Source organism: Dreissena polymorpha, chromosome 1 (genome assembly GCF_020536995.1).
Source record: "Dreissena polymorpha isolate Duluth1 chromosome 1, UMN_Dpol_1.0, whole genome shotgun sequence".
Classification (NCBI taxonomy): domain Eukaryota; kingdom Metazoa; phylum Mollusca; class Bivalvia; order Myida; family Dreissenidae; genus Dreissena; species Dreissena polymorpha.
Genome location: NC_068355.1, coordinates 199,512,641 through 199,533,857, shown reverse-complemented (window position 1 = coordinate 199,533,857; position 21,217 = coordinate 199,512,641). Strand labels below are relative to the sequence as shown.

At 37.0% G+C, this 21,217-nt stretch overlaps 1 protein-coding gene across 1 annotated transcript; it reads right to left on the bottom strand.

The window, feature by feature from the left end:
- Positions 1-10,314: 10,314 nt before the first annotated feature.
- On the bottom strand, positions 10,315-11,977 carry LOC127868068 (uncharacterized). The gene is made up of 2 exons (XM_052409663.1): positions 11,935-11,977; positions 10,315-11,221 (listed from the first exon to the last, which is right to left on the bottom strand). Exon 2 carries the CDS (start codon positions 11,182-11,184, stop codon positions 10,663-10,665), a length of 522 nt encoding a protein of 173 aa, XP_052265623.1. The 5' UTR covers positions 11,185-11,221; positions 11,935-11,977; the 3' UTR covers positions 10,315-10,662.
- Between the last annotated feature and the right edge of the window lie 9,240 nt (positions 11,978-21,217).

Sequence of the window (21,217 nt, the reverse complement as noted above, 5' to 3'; positions counted from 1 at the left end):
ATTAGGAGCCAATTTACACTTAGCACTATATGTGCAGATCAAGGTTTCGGAAGCTAGTTTCTCGGGAATGACATGAAAGATTTTATTCAAACTTTACATATATATGTATGCATTCTTAACATTTTCCCATCGATCTATGTTTTACAATGTGTGATACTGCTTGGAATGCCTGTTAAAGGTAAATGCTTTTTACTTTGTTTTGTGACTGTGCCTTAAACGAACAGTTAATGCAGTGTTAATGAATTTCATAAAGCATCACAGTTTACATAAGGCAACTACTGGAATTAATATATCTCACTAACTCATACGGATAATTCTCAGTTGATTTCTCAGGACTTTGAGAATAATATTAAGTATTGCTATAGATATATGTTATTTCCTTAAATAGTAAACGGATACATTTGTTAATATAGTTTTTGGCGTAGCCCCAAGGCCATAGTAATGGTTCAAATTTCTGAGCCTATCTGAATTGGCTCGCTGCCGCACTCCAAATTCCCAAAAGTCCGATTTACCACTTTATTTATGCGCAATAAAATTAGTTCTTCGCAGATCTCAATAACCCGCCTTGTAAATACAGAACATCACTATATAACATAACAGTGTTGCTAAGCATTGGCTTCGACAGTTTTTATTGTTTGCAAATTCATGCGTCTCTCACTTGACGGTCTAGGCCGAAAAGATACGAGTGTTAACGGGACAGTAAGAAGAATTTTTTTCTGAGACATTTTTAAAGACATAATATTTGGTATTTATAAACATATTTTAAAATATTGTTATTTTATTTTGCGTTTACAAGACATTTCAGAAAAAAGAAAATGAAAAAAAAAAATCACGATCATTCTCGGAAATAGACGAAGGTACCGGATAAGGTATTTCACTGCGCAGATCGAGCGCGCAAATCGAGCGCGAAAAGTCCTACGTGAGACAAATTACACAATCTGCACACCGTTCTTTAGCAGAGTAAGAGGATTTTCCTTTGTATACACATTACAGAGGAAGTTTGAATGTTTTCCTGATCTGTTAAATGTGTAATAAAACGCTATATTAGGCTATTGCAATTGATTTATTTGACGCCAACAGTAACAGTTTTTTGCGACCATGTTGTTGTTGTTTATCTTCACCGCCAATGTAGACGAACCTCTACTTGATCCCTTAGAGTTGAGCAAAGGTTATCGTTCCCAACACCAGTATCGTGTAGTCCTACACCGTCTTTATACACTATAGTATATACACATATATTGTATTTTCTTACAGTCTCTGAGCTTCTGCACTAAACCGCTAGGGTCAATCCGTATAAATTCGGACAAAGGGAGAAATTCGGACAATACTTCTTCCCATGCACACTTAATCTAGCCCCAGGCCTTCAGCGCCTAAAGCGCTTTGATTATGTTATGCACGGTAATTTTAGCTTGATTTTATCCGTCTGTAGCTCACATGTAGTGTTCATAGTGAGCTATTTTGGTCTGGTCACCCTATGTCCTATGTCGTGCGTCGTGTGTTGTGCGTCGCCAACTTTTAGCTTGTTAACAGTATGAAGGCAACATTGTTCATCCAATATTGATGAAAGTTGAAAATAACGTTTTTCTTGACACTATCTAGAACGGTTTGAATCTGGTGCATCCAAAACCTAGGTAGCACGGTCAAATCTTAATTTAAAACGTATTATTCCACTAGAAAGAAGCAACATGTATGCCTAAATCTCAAAGATACTTAATCTTTATAATATATAGGGCAATTTTTAATCTCGGTCAAGTGCGTCAAAAACCTAGGGCGGATCTTAAAAATGAGCAACAGTTATGACTAAATTATGATGAAACTTGGTAAGAGTGTTTATCTTGATAATATCTTGGGCGAGTTTGAATATGGTTCCGTAGCGTGTAAACCCAAAGTAACAAATTCAAATCCTGTAACTGCTCTAGATGCTTTATGTTGACTGAGTCTTAGTGAAACTTAGCAAGACTGTTTATAATATCAACTAGAACCAAACCCGTCCCGAACTTCACACATAATGTATTTCTCCTGAATGAAAACCTACAATTCGCTACTGTAAGTAGCACATATTCTATTTATTTATTTTGTATTTGTTTACATTTTGTTCAGTTAATATATTGATTCCTTTCCGAGTTTCTTTGCTATTTAATTAAATAATGAAGATACGATACCGGATCCAAATTAAAGTGCGTCGCAGTGCCTCAAACAATCACTTCTAGGACTTCACATCAAGTTGCACACTTGATCGTAAACTCTGCCCTTTTTTTCAAAAGGCTGTCCCCCCCCCCACCCCCGTGACCATCAATTTGAAAGGGTACTTGGAGATTTTTATAGCTTCCGATAACCGAGGGATTTAAAAAATATTTAAAACTTAAGATAAAAGCGGTTAGTACATAAGTGTACATATGTTGAAGGATGTTTACTAAGTCAATGACATTAACTTTTTTCCTCAAATTACGCCGTTTAGACCACCAGGAGGGTCGGAACATTAAGAAGTCTCTATTGTTAATAGTTTACAATAACAAAAACTGCAAAATAACAACATCCCCCCCCCATCTTGAAAATGATCGAAACCTCGGATGACCATGTTGGAATATCAAATGTGTGTGCAAAGTGCCCGTCTTATAGTCCGCACAAGCTAATCGGTGACGAATCTTTCCGCTTTTATGGATTTACGTTTAAAGGATATCTATTTGGTAAGGAAATACGAAGATCGTCGGCTAAAGATGATTTTTGTTGAGTATATTCTTGCTTAAAACGAAAAATAACATACACGCGGAATGTGTCGTCCCTGATAAGCCTCTGCGGACTGCTCAGCATAATATGGGATGACACTTTACATATATGCATTAAGCCCGTTTTTCCAAGAACGCGACTCAATTTTTGGTGGTACTCGAAAACACATTCAGTGGTAGTAGCGACATGTGAAGAAAGACAACGCCAGAGATGTTTGCATTTTCCTTGCGATAGTGTTGTCTATCGGTCAGTAAAGAACAGAGCTATTATGCGTAGGATTTAAATTTAAGTCTAAGGTGTTTAATTGCCACGCATGTTTACGTGATCACCTAACCAAAATGAACGGGCCTCGTATCCCCGTTATGTTGGGCACTACTGGTGGTTTAAGCGCCAATCAGCGGGAGACATTGAGTGTTGTACCAATCCATCCGATCGTCTGGCATTTAGTTTGTCTGTCCGACCTGATTTGACAGAATTATGACGTTTTGTCTGTCTCTTTTTTGCAACTATATTATATATACTTTACGTACATGCATTTAGTCAAGTTTTTCCACAGCGCGGATCATATTGCACCAAGTGCGCCAATAATGGGCATTACACGTAAAAGGGAAAACAAACATCAACTAATTTTCAACATCGAATACTTGCAAAATATTGATCAGGGAAGAGTGCAACAACATATTATGTAGCACTTACCCAAACATTGGTCTTCAACACCTATATACGCTCGAGGTGGCGTATTGATATGGTGTCCGCCTTACGGCGCCTGGTTCGATACCTATTCAGTCCAATCAACATGGGAGGGTTCCAAAGAGTTCATCGAAAGACAGCGAGTATTGCTTCTATACAGAAAACTGACTCGATGGGAGTGTCTCCATAAGAGTTCGAACCAAGGGCTTTTCGATAGAATATAGCTAAAACAAATTAGCCGCTCTCTGGGAAAACAGGGCTTGTTGCATGTGCGGAAATGGTCGTCAATGATTAGCCTGCGCAGAAACTTATCAGGGACGACACTTTCCGTTTATATATCATATTTCGTATAACGGAAGCCTCTTCTTAGCGATAATCCAGCTAAGGCGGAAAGTGTCGCCACTAAGAAGCCTTTGCGGTATGCACAAGTAGATCTGGGACGACATTTTACGTACATGCATTTAAGCTACGTTTTCAAAGATCGTGGTTCAAATAGTTTAAACTTTACTAAGTACGGTCTTTTGGTGTTGAACACCAAGACAAGACAACAAGACAAACATTTTATTCGAGATCGGTACAGAGTACATAATCTAGAAAATAATGTGATTAAATACAATAAATCAGTGGTCAGTTTGTTTAGGTAATGTTTAAGGTAATGATTTTAACAAAAAAATAATATTGATTCAAATACAGTACACAGACTACGTAACATTCACGTGGAGAGTGATGTAAATGTATTACACGGTAACAGTTTGTCTGATATCTAGTGCATATTTGATATAGTTTGCAATATTTTAAAGAACAGATGCGTTAACAGATCCCATTAACAAATTGAATTTATATACTGAAGGTCTAACGTAAACTTTTCTATCAAGGAATCTTCTCCTTACAGTAATGTACCATGGACAAATACATATAAAATGGTACACGTCTTCTAGATCTCGACTACCACAATACAAACAATATCTTTCGTTTCTTGGTATATTACTAGAGCCATAACGGCCCGTATGAATTCTTAATGAGTGTGCACAAATCCTAAAGCGTGTAACAAATGGCCTCAGGTTAACAGGCAATATATCAAGGTATTTTTCATAGGCAAAAGTAGTTTTGTAATGAGCGTAATTTGTTAAAACTGGACTACGCAGTAATAACCCTTGCCATTCTTGAATAAAATTACTTATAACCCGCTCCTTAAATATGAAAGGAGAAGAACTACATACATTTTCTGGGTTTAAAAATACGCCTGAAAACCCAAAATCATCTACAAGTTTCTTAACACAGGACACCCAGTTAGAGTGACCTAGTTTACAATCTTCTAAAGCTCTATGATACAAAGATGTAATAATTATATTATCGCTCTGCAAAATCTTACACCAATACGATATGATCCTCGTATACCTGGATATATATAAAGAGTATCGCCCCAAGTCGCCGTATACTCCTACAGATGCAGTTGATTTCCTGACATTTAGTATTGCTTTACAAAATTTTAAATGCACACGTTCAATATCTTTTGACTTGGTAAAACCCCAAACTTCGGACGCATAATTAAGTGTAGAACCTACAAAAGCATCGAACAATTCACAACATGACTTTGGACTGAAAGGATATTTTTTTAGATTATGTAACAAATAAAGCTTTTAAAGATTTACCAATTAAGAACTCATTATTTGATGCAAAATTCCCAGTATATTTAAAAACACAGCCGATATAATTAAATTGATCAACAATTTCGATTGGTTCGTTCTTATACGACCATCGCTCGTTCTCACGTAGTGCACCACGTTTTGTGAATACCATAATTTTAGTTTTTAAACTATTGACTTCTAAACTCCACTTATCGCAATAAATTGCTAAATTATTTAAGTGTGCTTGTAATTCTTGGGGCGTTTTGCCTAAAATCACCATATCATCAGCAAAAAGTAAAACCAGCATAACAATATCATTCAACTCAATATCAGCATTTGCATTATTTTGTTAAAACATTTCTAAGTCCTCTAAAAATAGAGACACTTGCAAAGGGGAGACAACATCGCCTTGCCTTAAGCCGACAGAATATTCGAAGTATTCAGAAAGACTATTACAATGTTAACACGTGATTTGACATGTGAATACATATTTTTAATAATAAGCAAAACTTTACCACGTATATCAGCATTGTATAATTTATACCAAAGTGCATTTCGATATATACTGTCAAACATTTTTTAAGATCAATAAATGTAACATATAGCCGTTTGTTGTTATTCAAATAATGTTGGACAACAGACAATAAGGAAAATATGGCACCCGTAGTGGACAAACCTTTACGAAAACCAAACTGTGCATCGGAATTGAGGTTATATTTTTCACAAAATGACGATATTCTAACATTCAATATAGTTGTAAATAACTTTGAAAAACAACTTAATAAAGTGATACCTCTGTAATTTGCAACAGAACAACGATCGCCTTTTTTGAACAGTGGAATAATAATTCCATCCGCCCAACTTTCCGAAAAAAACACCCGACACTAATATTGCATTAAATATTTTACAAATATATGGCGAGAGAATATCACTACATTCAATAAAATACTCATTTAGTAAACAGTCTATACCATATGCCTTATTTCGTTTTAATCTTTTGAATGCTTTCTTAACTTCATCAGTCGATATAGTAAAATCTAATTCGTCATTATAATCGGCATCTGCATTAAAATCGTGATTCGTACAAAAAGTGTCTACAGTTTCGTTGGGCAACTGAAAAATATCTTGTTCTAAGTTTGAAAAGAATCTATAAAAAATCGTCCAAACATATAGCGGCATCGACATTATCACCGAAGTGCGATGCTACAAAAAAACTATATTTACGTTTATTTTATGGATCACATTGCAAAATGTAATTCTTGTTTAAATTCAATCTTAAATAATTTTCAAAACTTTGGAACTGTCAACAAATAAACAACTGGTGTTATATCACTGTTCAACCTGCTTAATCATAATTAGTTTCAATTTAATCTTTAATCATTTTCAAAATTTTGGAAACCGTCAACAATAAACAACTTGTTGTGAATCCCTGTTAAACCTGCGTTAAATGGGTGCCCTTTGTTAAGTGAGTAATGTAGGATTACAGAGGAAGAACGCGAAAAAGCTATATGGCATTGTAGTTATTGTTATTTGAACCTTCAATGAAAAGTTCGTTAACCTAACATAACCACACTGGTTGGATGTGAATCCCCGCATATCATCGTGTAAAAGTCAAGATTAACATGCAATCCGTTAAAATGTGTCTGTTTTGTAATGTTTGGGCAATCGGTCACTTGCCTTAAGTAAAGGACCAACTAATTGTTTATAATGAGAATTCAATACTGCTTCAGCAGCTGGAGTTTCACTTCTTCATATTTCATAGTTAGTGCTCCGATAAGCCTAGTTGAACTGCTCATACAAAGTAACATATAAGTAACGTGTTTCACGGGATGGATTTATCGAATGAGGGTTGTGTTTCAAATATCAGATGCTCGTCTCATTAAAAATCGTGCGATAAATTTCAGCCTTGTTATTGGAAAAAAGGTCTCAACACATGTGCATTAAGTGTTGTCATATTATTAAAACGTTCTCGAGTCCGATTCGGGGTAAACCGGTACTTTGTGTCTTTTAAACCATTTCAAGAACGCTCGCACGGAGGAGATCGAACCCGTTTCCTCTTGGTCGCTAGGCGGATACCATATCCATATCATCACGGAGACCTTTTTGAAACTTGTTTTATTAACCGAAGTCCTTCCTTATAGTAGATATAAGATATTTGTTGTTTTGTTAGATAGTCGATTATTGTCCACGAGTGATCAGTGAAATTAATAGTTTTGCCAAGTTTCGCTGTCTTGAGTGAAACCATTCAGTGAATTATTTAAGTTTTGGTTATGGGGGACCATACGTGAGTTAATGTTTACATTATTTGTTAATTAAGTTTGCATGTTTACATTAATTTTCCTACATTTTAAAGTAGTATATTGTGACTTATGGCCATTTATTGAAGAGAATAGATTATCTAATGAAAACAGTAACATACGTTTTAGCTTATGTTTTTTCAATAAAATACGTTTTAAAAGAGTTTAGCTGGAGAAATGCACGCGAATACTAACTTTATAATGACGTAGGTTTCAGTAAGAAATTATTGAAATTGTATAAAATTATATAATCTCTGTTTGAAACATTGAATTAGCAGTTGCTAATCACTGACATTTTCCCATTAAACACATAAAATCATACAATAAATCAAATTTATCTGTAACTGGCACTAGTTTTTATGGACGTCACTGACATTTCTTCGATTCAAAACTGATCATTTTTAACACAGTACAGTTGGGAACGCATGGTACAAACTAACACTACACTTGTATGAGTTGCGGAGGCATATTTTAATGCTATATAAGGACTCTTTGATGTCCTATACATGATTTAATCATATTTAAAACACGGAATGCAGTTTGGTACATGTCTATTTTTGCCGACCGTTTTGCATTCGATGACGTAAGATCCCCGTTTCATATTCGGTGTCATATTCGTCAAATGGCATAAACGTAAACATTTTACCATTTTACGAATGAAAAAACAGAGTGGTTAAGTTTCGCGGAATGCAATCAAACGTAGAAATGTAATAAATATGAATATGTGTTAGAATGTTGTTTATTTTCAGATGTGGTTAAAGCGTGTCAACTGATTCAACATCTGTAACGAAACATTGCTTTTCAACTGACAGACTTCGGGTCCCATTACCTATTACTGAGCATCAAGCCGCGCTCTGGGAAAACGAAGCTTAATGCATGTGCGTGAAGTGTCGTCCCATATTAGTCTGTGAAGTCTGCACATTTTAATCATTGATGACACTTCCCACTTATGCATTAAACACAGGATTGCATAGGCAAATCTGGGGCAACACTTTTCGCCTGAACTAGATTTTCGTTAAGAAGAGGCGTTTTTGTAGCAAACAATATCATCAGAGCCGACCGTGTTGTCCCTGATTAGAATATACCAACTGTACAGAATGATCTGGTACGACATTTAACACACAGGTATTAAAGGGATCTTTTTACGCTTTGGAAAATTGACAAAATTGAAAAAAGTTGTTTCAGATTCGCAAATTTTCGTTTTAGTTATGGTATTTGTGAGGAAACAGTAATACTGAACATTTACCATGGTCTAATATAGCCATTATATGCATCTTTTGACGATTTTAAAACCTAAAAATTATAAAGCGTTGCAACGCGAAACGATTGAATAATTTGGAGAGTTCTGTTTTTGTCGTTAAATATTGTGAAACTACGAAGATTGCTTATATAAGGTATAAAATATAACAAGTATGTGTAATCGGCGGAATAGCTCAGTAGGCTAAAGCGTTTTTACTTCAGGACTCTGGCAGGACTCCAGGGGTCACTGGTTCGAAACCTGGTCCGGGCAATGTTCTTTTCCTTTTTTAAATTTTATTCTTGATTTTTTACTGGAGCTTTTACGATCCAATGTTTACATTTATCGATATAAAGCATTTAATGAATAAGTTAAAAAATGCCAAAATCTGTGAAAAGGCCCCTTTAAGTCCTGTTTTCCAGAGCAAGCCTCCATTTATTCACAGAATCAGCATCTGTTATAATATTCGTAAAGACATTTTTGTACCAGTATTTTATTGACTATATGCACACTCCAAGTACACGACTTAAAATTAAAAACAAATGGTAAGAAATATGACATATTTAACTGGGATGACAAACGTAAGAATAATACATTATTAATTTACATAAAATGTACATTTATATTGATTCAAAACGACATAAAAGACGACTATGCAATGTGCGTAAGGTACGTGCATTTATAAAATAGAAATTTAAGTCTTTTTAAGTATTGTTTCCTGTGAAATCCGCATATTTTAATCAGTGATTAAACTTCACGCTAATGCATTTAACACTGGACTGCATAGGCTATTCTGTGACGACACTTTCCGCCCTTTTTTAAAGTACCATAAGAGCAGACAGTGTCGTCATTGATTATTTTATGCCGACTGTACAGAATGATTTCATACGACACTTAACACACATGTATCCCGTAAGGTTCAATTGATTTAAATAATCAGCATCTGTAAAGTCGTAAAGACATATGTACGTACCAGTATTTTATTGACTAGATGCACACTCAAAGAACATGACTTAACAGTAAACACATTTTACGAAATATGAAATATTCACCGGAGTTGACAAACATGGATATAATACAATATTAATATACATAAAAAAATACATTTAAAATGACTCAAAACGACATATGTAATTTGTGTATGGTACGTGCATTTAAAAAATAGAAAAATAAAGTATGTATTTCCGGTTGTTGGCTTTTTCTATACTTTTGTGGAATGAGATGTCGCTTATATCGTCAAGAGAGTGTTTTGAAATTCAATCAAACCAACACCTTTATGGATATACTTACACATTTAACGAACTGAAACAAATCAGATGAGTTTTGGGAAAACTGGGCTTTCTGAATGTGCTTTAAGTGTCTTCCCAGATTAACCTGTGCAGTTCGCCACGAACGAAAAGGGACGACACTTTTCGCCTTTACTGGGTTTTCGCTAAGAAGAGACTTCCTTGAACGGAACATACTATGCAAGCGGATAATCCTCTTTGATTAGCCTGTGAGAACATCGCAGGCTTATCTGGGATGACATGTTACAAACTTTTATTAAGCCCATTTTCCCAGACCGAGGTTTAAATCTGCCATTGGACGTTGCCAACCAAGAAGGAAATCATTTGCAAACTAAATTCAAATGTAGAATGTATTTCAGAACATCCACAGACTACAGCGTGTAAACATGTATTTATTGGAAAGTAAAACAATGTATTCTGCTTATATCTTATTGAATAAATATTTACGGGAATTATTTACAAATAATTGAAACACTAAAAAATAACTGCTAGCCTTATGCTCAAGAGTAAAAACGTGCATTGGGAAAAAATGCTTATTAGCCCAAAAAGAGCTACGAAAAGATTTATACAATTAAAAAAGGATCGTTCCTTAATGAAATGCACATAAGGAGAGTAACTAAGGCTAATGCAATTGTACTAACATCAGATACACTATTCGTCGTGGAATCCCCGCAAGCCCAGGCACGCGAAAAAGTTTAAAGTGTTGGCAAACGAGTTTGCAAAAAAAAACAACAACACCAGCCTCGCCGGCAAGCAATCCCACAGACGGATTGTGTCATTTCCGGTGCGGCGGCCGCTTAACGCTGCCAAAGGCTGTACATCCTCTGCATCTCATCGCACGTGTAGGAGGCGTAGCTTGGTACGCAGTACCCGTAACGGTCGCTCAGGAGGACATTTTCGCCGCCGGAAAGCCTGATGCAGCAAAGCGACGCGTTCGATCCGTACTCCGTATCGCGCGCGCAGCAGGAGTCTCGGTAGAAGCCGCAGATCTGTCCTAGCTTGAAGCAGTTTTTGTTATGGAAGTCGCGGTCAGCAAGAGCCGCCTCCGATTCTTTGCCTTGTAATAGTGACCGCTCATTTTCCATGCCGACTCGTTCGAGATTTACTTCCGCCTTCCGGTTCGCCGGACTTCCGTTGCGCTGGTGTTTTATCTTCACGACGTCTCGGATGTTGATCAACTTCTCGAGGGTTTCTACGAGATTTTTATTGGTGTCGCCACTAGCCAGGATGTTCTCGACTATGCGTATCGCTTCGTCGAGAGCAGCTGTATCCGGCCCACTGCCACCGCCGGAAATGGAACCAGGGAAGGCTCTGGCCATACCGTCGGCATGAAGGGAACTTCCGTCTCTCAGCGAACTGCAATACATATATACTTGTTGAAAAGGGTCTGTTCCTCATTCTTGGAGCGTGTTTTTGAAAGAAATGGACAAAACGTGTTTTTCTTTAAAATTCAAGTATGCATATATTAATTGAAACTGTTCTGTTTTATACGACAAAAATGATTTAAAATAATTGTAAAAACGTCCTTAATGTTGAAAATGTGACGAAATCGTGTCGTTTTTTCTTGTAATAACAATTTGATGACCAATTTGCTTGTTATACAAAGAATTATATTAACACAATGTCAATTGATGATAAAATGTCAACTTAAATCTCCCTACTCTATATACGGGGAAATTTCGCTTTAATTATTTTACACAATATCTAATTTTATTACTATGTTTACTAGAAATATTGAAATATTTGACTTAATGTTTACAATTCAAGACACGAGTTACAAGGAATATAATGATCCTCGTTCTGTGAAACCTTGGTGACATGCATATGCGTGAATCGTCGTTCCAGTGCAGCTCGTACCAGCGCGTGCAGTGTGCACAGGCTAGTACGAGACAACACTTTTCACCTTCAGTTTTTTTTTTTATAGAAAAGACCTATTTGAAACGAAACACTCCTTCAAAGCAGATAATGTTGTGTCTGACTAGCCTGTGCGGACCGCAAAGGCTCATCTTGAATGACACTTTGCCCACATGCATTAAGCACAGTATTTCTAGAACGCGGCTCTAATGTACCTTGTCAGTGACTTCAAGAGAGATTTCAGACTTTCCTCGGAGTCTTTATCCGCAGAAACATCGCCTAAACATAACACAATACATGTAATTTAATCACACACATTTATTAGGCAATTGTAGTTTAGGAATGCCTTAGAATATAAAACTTTTTAAGACATTTTTTTTATCTTTAATGTATTTTATTGAGTGGAGACAGATGTTTTGTGTTAATTCAGTTTTAGAACAAAAATGTTATATTTATTTCTTGTTTGTAAAAATCTCTTCAACTTTGTCTCAATTTATTCGAATGATGTATACTACAGTAGATATGACGATCTGCACACAGTGTTTTTTTCCATATTAAAAAAAAACAATTGTAAAATTATAAATGTAATTTACAACAACAACAAACAAACAACAAAATAATAAAAGGTAAAAACTGGACTCGAACCACTGACCCTACGAGTAAACGTCAAACGCTTAATCCACTCGACCATCCCTGCTAATAAAGCAAGGGTATGTTATATTTTAGTATGTCATATTTTATATTATCTGTCCTCGCAGTGTCATATAATTCAACGATACTGACAGAACTCTCCAAATTTGTCAATAGTTCACGTTTGTAACGCTTTATAATTATCATGTTTTTTAAAACGTCAAAAGAAACATAAATGGATATTTTAGAGCATGGTAAATGTCCAGCATAACTGTTTTCTCGCAAATGCAATGAACATTTGCGAATCTGAAACTCTTTTTGTATTTTTTTTCAATTTTGTCAATTTACCAAAACGTGGAAAGGTCCCTTTAAAGTATAACTTCACTGTTTAAGGTTGAAAAAAAAATGAAATAAAAAATAAAACCTTACCTCCGAACAACATAAACGTTATTATCAACACAAAGCACGCGCTCCTGGACTGTGAAAACATGGTTCGTTGCTTCTTGATATACAAGTTATTTCTATTTGATTTGACTCAAAATCTCTTTACTTAACATCATATATCTGTTAAATACTGTGTTTTATAGTAATGGCTAATCAACAATTCGCTCGATTATCGAGTATGTGTCGTTTGATTGCTTGTTCGTGCGCAAATGTGATAAGACTCGTGTACATGACCAGAAGGCGAAATGTATTTTAATTTGCTTTGCAAATATTATTGTAATATATTCGTCACCGAAAAATAGACAAATCTCGTTTTGAGTCGTGCCTTTATTCATTGCACACTATACAACATTCTATACATAGATGGTGACGTCACTACGTTATTGTCAGTAAGACCGGTGTGTACACAATGCACTATACAATAATCAATGTTTTTTTATACGTTTGAAGGTCCAAAATGCGACATACAAAACAATCAACTTCGCAGTGAGTCTGAAAATTTTCAAATGTCTGATAAAATTGTTTGATTGATATTCTTAAGGATACTTGTTAGTTTTTTGTAACCTCCATTTCTGTTGTCAATTGGGAAGTCGACTGCATTCATAACTCTTTTTATTATATACCTGTTCAATGCTTTTAACAAAATACAGGTTGTATCAATCGTTGAAATAAAAAATACCGTATTACGCTACTCGCTGTTTCCAATTCCGTATTACCATACTAGCCGGAATACTTCGACCCATTTAATGACGTCACATTACGCGCACCGAAAATAGAAATATTTAATATTACGAAATATATTAGGTGGTACATCGTGCGACGTCATTTCTACGACTAAACACAATATTTTTATCTAAACTCTATAGAATTTAAGGACCTGTCGGACGTGGTGTTTTTTATCAGTAAACTATTTGTTAAAAACATCGAACGAATTCAAAACGTATTTTGGAGTGTGTGTTTATCATGCATAAATGTATAAGAATACAATAAAATAGTGTGGTTTAAACTAAGTTTCGATAAAGACATGGAAGATAGAAGTGGAAGTTCATATTGTTTCAACGTTTTTGTTATAAACATCGGATTAAAGTTGTCAACTTAATTGCTGTTTATAAACATTGGATTAACGATTGCATTACGGTAAGCGTGTCGGAAACCTGTGTTTTCCCGGTTCGAATGTTTACACGTTAATTTACATAAACGTATTCATACGCGTCTTAAATAAAGTATGGCGTACCGTTATAGTCATTGTTTTGTCAGTTTTGTTAAAGTAAAAACAACAATTGTTAACTGTTTTCGTTAGATGTTGTATATAATAAAAGGAATATTACGCTAGTCAATTGTTCCGAGAGTTTGTATCACTCTCGTGGCTTGTGCTATTTCGCATCACACTCGAGGCTCCGCCTCTCGTGTGATACGTCATCACACAAGCCACTCGAGTGATACAAACTCTTGGAACAATTGACTAGCGTAATATTCCGTATTTATACTGACCGTAACGTCATTCCGTTATTGTCATCGGTATACGGGTTTCTCCTTCTGCATTTCCGTTATTGTCATCTACACACGGATTTCTCCTTCTGCATACGCTCAGATATAGACCTCGGAGAAACGACATGATTTCTTTACAGACATAATTCGTGCATGTTATAAAATCATGATTTTAATAGTGTGATAAAGTTAACGTAAACGTTGCATCCACTTAAAACAATAGAAACAGTGCTTGGATATGAGCAACACAATTTGTGTTCTTTTCGTGTAACAGGAAAGGCTCAAATATCATAGTTGTAGCCAGTGGCCCATAAGCACCGCGGAGGCCTATAGGAAGTGAAACGTTGGAGGCCTAGTGCCTACTAGAACGTCAGTGCCCAGTTGATATCACTAATTTAAAGGGGCATTTTCACGTTTTGTTAAATTGACAAAATTAAAAATGTGGTTTAAGATTCGCAAATTTTCGTTTTAGTTATATGATATTTGCGAGGAAACAGTAATGCTGAACATTTACCATGCTCTAAAATTGTCATTACATGCATCTTTTGACGATTTAAAAACCTGAAAATTATTAAGTGTTGCTACGCGAAACGATTGAACAATTTGGAGAGTTATGTAGTTGTTGTCGTTATATTTTGTGAAGCTACGATGATTGCTTATATAAAGTATAAAATACATCATTCATTGTATGAGCACGGATGGGCAAGTGGTCCAAGTGGTAGACTTTTACTCCAGTGGTCTAATTGGTAGACATTTACTCCAGAACTCCAGTGGTCTAAGTGGAAGACTTTTACTCCACAACTCCAGTGGTATAAGTGGTAGACATTACTCCAGAACTCCAGTGGTCTAAGTGGTAGACATTACTCCAGAACTCCAGTGGTCTAAGTGGTAGACTTTTACTCCAGAACTACAATGGTCTAAGTTGTAGACTTTTACTCCAGAACTCCAGTGGTCTAAGTGGTAGACTTTTACTCCAGAACTACAGTGGTCTAAGTTGTAGACTTTTACTCCAGAACTCCAGTGGTCAAAGAGGTAGACTTATACTCCAGAACTCCAGTGGTCTAAGTGGAAGACTTTTACTCCAGAACTCCAGTGGTCTAAGTGGTAGACATTACTCCAGAACTCCAGTGGTCTAAGTGGTAGACTTTTACTCCAGAACTACAGTGGTCTAAGTTGTAGACTTTTACTCCAGAACTGCAGTGGTCTAAGTGGTAGACTTTTACTCCAGAACTCCAGTGGTCTAAGTGGTAGACTTTTAGTCGAGAACTCCAGTGGTCTAAGTGGTAGACTTTTACTCCAGAACTCAAGGGGTCTAAGTGGTAGACATTTACTCCAGAACTACAGTGGTCAAAGTGGTAGACTTATACTCCAGAACTCCAGTGGTCTAAGTGGAAGACTTTTACTCCAGAACTCCAGTGGTCTAAGTGGTAGACTTTTACTCCAGAACTCTAGGGGTCCAAGTGGTAGACTTTTACTCAAGAACTCCAGTGATCTAAGTGGTAGCCTTTTACTCCAGAACTCCAGTGGTCTAAGTGGTAGACTTTTAATCCATAACTTCAGTGGTCTAAGTGGTAGACTTTTACTCCAGAATTACCGTGGTCTAAATGGTAGAGTTTTACTCCAGAACTCCAATCGTCTAAGTGGTAGACTTTTACTCCAGAACTCCAGTGGTCAAAGTGGTAGACTTATACTCCAGAACTCCAGTGGTCTAAGTGGAAGACTTTTACTCCGGAACTCCAGTGGTCTAAGTGGTAGACTTTTACTCCAGAACTCCAGTGGTCTAAGTGGTAGACTTTTACTCCAGAACTCCAGTGGTCTAAGTGGTAGACTTTTACTCCAGAACTCCAGTGGTCTACGTGGTAGACTTTTACTCCAGAACTCCAGGGGTCCAAGTGGTAGACTTTTACTCAAGAACTCCAGTGGTCTAAGTGGTAGCCTTTTACTCCAGAACTCCAGTGGTCTAAGTGGTAGACTTTTAATCCATAACTTCATTGGTCTAAGTGGTAGACTTTTACTCCAGAATTACCGTGGTCTAAATGGTAGAGTTTTACTCCAGAACTCCAATCGTCTAAGTGGTAGACTTTTACTCCAGAACTCCAGCGGTCTAAGCGGTCGACTTCGACTCCAGAACTCCAGGGGTCTAAGTGGTAGACTTTTACTCCAGCGGTCTAAGTGGTAGACTTTAACTTCACAACTCTAGGGGTCAGTGGTTGGAGCACTGTCGATGCTTACAGTTTTTTCTTTTGTTTAAATTTAAATTCTTGATTGTTTTACTAGAGCTTTTAGATCCAATGTTTACATTTATCAATATAAAGCACTCAATTACAAACTTTAAATAAATCTACCAGTGCCGAGGCTGGAAAGAGATCAATTGTGGCAATACAGATAGATTTAAGATATAGTTATGTAGAGGATATTCAAGGGTGTAGATGCATTTCTGTCAAAATGCTGCCTCTCTGTTCATTCTTGGCTGTCTCTCTGAACGCCAGTGCCAAGATTGACATCACTAGTTTAAATTTACCTACCATTGCCGAGGCTGAAAAGACATCAATTGTGGCAAAATAGATAGATTTAAAATTAAGTTCTGTAGAGTATATTTGTTTGATTGGATTTTTGGATGAAATATTGAGTATTATTCACGAGTGATCATAGACAAAATAGTTTTTTTATATAACCACGAGTAAAATAAAACCGATTTTTGACGAAATCCAACACATTAAATGTTAATGTTTTGCATATAAATGTTTTGTGTCTTTTTTGCTTAAATAATGACGTCATTTCACACAACCGGAAAGCATAAAATAAAATAAAGTAACGCAAATACGACATTATGTCATTATTAGAATAAGAATTTACAAGCATAATCATTGTAATTATTTTTAATTCTTTCACCACGGTTTCCTGTGGCTTCTATGGGTCGCGGGGCCAACTGACAGTTGCATATTCTGCCCAATGTGCAATCCGGGACTGGCTGCAGCTGAGGCAAGGTTTGTTGTCTGAGCTTTGTGAGGGTACAAGGAGTTTCAGTAAACCATGTTCATGGATTGCGAATTCCTCGTTCTGAAAAAAACTGGGCTTAATGCATGTTTGAAGAGTATCGTCCCAGTCAGAGGTATGTATTAATGTATTGTGACCAATACCAACACAATTTATTCTGCAGGTCAGGGGTCGAACCAGCAATCATCGAAATTTTAATCAAGCGCTGTACAAACGGGACAAGCCAAGTTCATCGGTGCATCGTCAAACGCTGGCTCTTGTACGTTTGAACTCTCTAATTAATTATGACCGTTTGGCTTTTCGGTTGGCCCATGGTTGTCTGTAGCGGCTGTAACTGAGCTTGGAATGAACATACATAATAATTGAAGCTAAGGAAAATGTGAATGCATTCCACGGATGGCAATAGCATCTTCGCAAGTGTAGACCTTTGTAAGTTTAGTTAAACAATATGTTATACGTGTACTTTGCTCGCTGCAAAATTTCTTAGCGGTTAGATTTAATTACAGCTCCACTAAGAAAATTCCTAGCGAGTAAAGTCGAGATATGAAGCGAATTTTGATACAAATAGCCGCTCATCACTTTCTTGCTTACATGGCTTGAAAAAGAGCGGCATTAACAATTAATACAAGTAATAAAGGGTAAACAACGGCGAAACATACCTATCACTGCATCGACGTCGCCATCGTGCTGCCACCTTATTACCTCAGCTGTAATTGATCAATATGAAGTTGCAACGATCTCGTTAGTGGGATTCATCTTGTGGTATGTTAGTATTAGGTATTGCTTGATGTTCGCCTCAACGCATGCTTCAAACTCTATGCATATTGTGTCGAATATATCGATTCATACTTCAAAATGTATGTATATTGGGTCGGATATATCAATTGATGCCTAAAACTGTATGTATATTGGGTCGAATATATCAATTGATGCTTCAAACTGTATGTACCTTGGGTCGGATATATCAATTGATGAATCAAACTGTATGAATATTGTGTCGAATATATCAATTCATGCTTCAAACTGTATGTATATTGGGTCGAATATATCAATTGATGCCTCAAACTGTATGTATATTGGGTCGAATATATCAATTGATGCCTCAAACTGTATGTATATTGAGTCGAATATATCAACTGATGCCTCAAACTGTATGTATATTGGGTTGGATATATCAATTGATGCCTCAAACGGTAAGTATATTGGGTCGGATATATCAATTGATGCTTCAAACTGTATGTATATTGTGTCGGATATATCAATTGATGCCTCAAACTGTATGTTTATTGTGTCGGATATATCAATTGATGCCTCAAACTGTATGTATATTGGGTCGGATATATCAATTGATGCCTCAGATTGGATGTATATTGGGTCGAATATATCAATTGATGCCTGTATGTATATTAGGTCGAATATATCAATTGATGCTTCAAACTGTATGTATATTCGGTCGAATATATCAATTGATGCCTCAAACTGTATGTATATTAGGTCGGATATATCAATTGATGCCTCAAACTGTATTTGTATTGGGTCGGATATATCAATTGATGCTTCAAACTCTATATATATTGTGTCGAATATATCAATTGATGTTTCAAACTGTATGTATATAGGGTCGGATATAGCAATTGATGTTTCAAACTGTATGTATATTGGTTCGGATATATCAATTGATGCCTCAAACTGTAAGTATAATGGGTCGGATATATCAATTGATGCCTCAGACTGGATGTATTAGGTCGAATATATCAATTGATGCTTCAAACTGTATGTATATTGGGTCTGATATATCAATTGATGCCAAAAACTGGATGTATATTGGGTCGGATTATCGGATATATCAATTGATGCCTCAAACTGGATGTTTATTAGGTCGGATATATCGAATTATTAATTCAAAATGACACACGCGGCCTTAAATTTATTTGGCAAAATAATGCGTATATGTTCATTAAAACTGTTGTGTGTTCTATTTCATACATATGGATGTGGCGTCTTGTTGACAGTTAGTAACAACACGATCGCTTACGGCCGTAAATACATCAGCGACCACAAACTATATCGAGTTAAAACGTCGAATGACAATAGTTTTCATTTGTGGTTTTTAATTCAGAATACTAAAATGTGCGTGAGATTGGTCGAGTTGAAGACGTTTTGCTCAGGTTTTACATGAAAACACTTATATGGAAGATTTGTAGCCATGCAGTTGTTATACTATAAACAGTTCAAGTTTCGACGAAATCTAACTTCTACCGACCAAAATAAAGAAAAAACGCGTTGAAATAAGTCAAACGATAAACGACTTGATAATAATAATTCGTATAGGTTCTATACACCCGAAGGCGTGTAATGTCTCGAGCAAAGACACTTCTGTTGTATCAACTGATGAAATTGTCGTACCCTTTGTATTATTGTTTTGGTGGAATGGGGCTTCACAGTTTTTGCTTCGATCGCTGAATGACTGACAAATTATTTACACCAGTTTGTTAACACCAGTAATAGGACATACTAAACTACAGTTTCTTAGAGTGCGAACTAGATATCAAAATCATCGACATCGGCATCAACTGTGTTAGTATTGTCAACATCCAACATCGAATATATTATGTTGTTTCACTCATCAACAACATCGATTGCGAATAAGTAGAGAAACGCACGCAGGCGTTCAAAAGCATTGTGCGTCACGCTTTGCGATGATTAAAAAACACCGACGTTGTTAAATTCGGATCCGTCTAGATGAATCGCTAGTGCACTGGACTGCAATATGCGTAAACGCGGTTTATGCGTGTGAGTAAAGTGTCCCAGAGTAACATGCCCAGCCCATACAGCCTCATCGGGACGACACTTTCCGCTGTTATGGTATTTTTCGTTTAGAGGAAGCCTCTTCTTAGAAAAAAATATTTTGAAGCGGAAAGTGTCGTCCCTGATTAGCCTGTGCGTAATACACAGGCTAATCTGGGAGAAACTTAACGCAATGCATTAAAGCCCGTTTTGCAAAAGCGCGGGACTGAATATCCATTGACCATTCTCTAATTGTGATTTGTCCGCGGGACTGCTTTTTGAAATTTTAAGTCCTTGAACGGTTTGTACCATGTTTGTTGTTCAGAGTTTATTTACAGGTCCATTCGAGCCCCTTCACGGAGTTATTAAGAATGGACCTGCCCCTGTGACCTTTCAGGGGAAAAAGATTAATTTAGAGCCAAAGTAGGTCAAATTTACCCCGGCTTCCCGGGTATTCGCCAAAGATATAATTTAGATCCAAATAGACCATTGCAAGGTGGCCAATGAGACCTTAATGTGCACTGGTAGATAGACAATCTCAAAAGACAAATTCATGCCTGAACACAGCACCGCTGCAACTCACAGCTCCGCCTTTATGGCCCACTTGTAGTCATCGGCCGTCGTATTCATCCCCGAGACAGTTTCCCCAGTGCGTTAAGCGTACTAAGTACCGCTGTCCCGGGGTCCTTCTCCAAAGCCTTCCCCTCGATATTCTTGGGTTCCCCCCCCCCGCGCAGTGCACAGACCCAGGTCCGTCCCGTTTATCCCCCACACTGGTGGTCTCGCTGTCCCGCCGTCCCCGGCCCTCTTCAGACGGGACCTCTGGCAGGTCCGGGCCGGCGAACTCTTGACGATAAACAGCGGGTGACAAGTCCGCTGCATCTTGGAGAAGACAGCAAAACCAGCAGTGTAGAAGACGTCTGGCTCGAGGGTGACGGACTCAGCTGGATTAGCAGAGCCACCCGCAGAAGTTCCCCTCTATAAGGAAATATGTACAGGTGAGAAAATCTTCTGCGGGCGACTCTCGCCTCGGTCGCGACGCGCACGCGCCAGCTGCTGACCGAGCGGTTTGTACCAATAAATACATTGTTTCGTATAAACATCTAGCCATCCAAGCAGAACAAAAACGAGCAACAACATCGCAAAAACGAT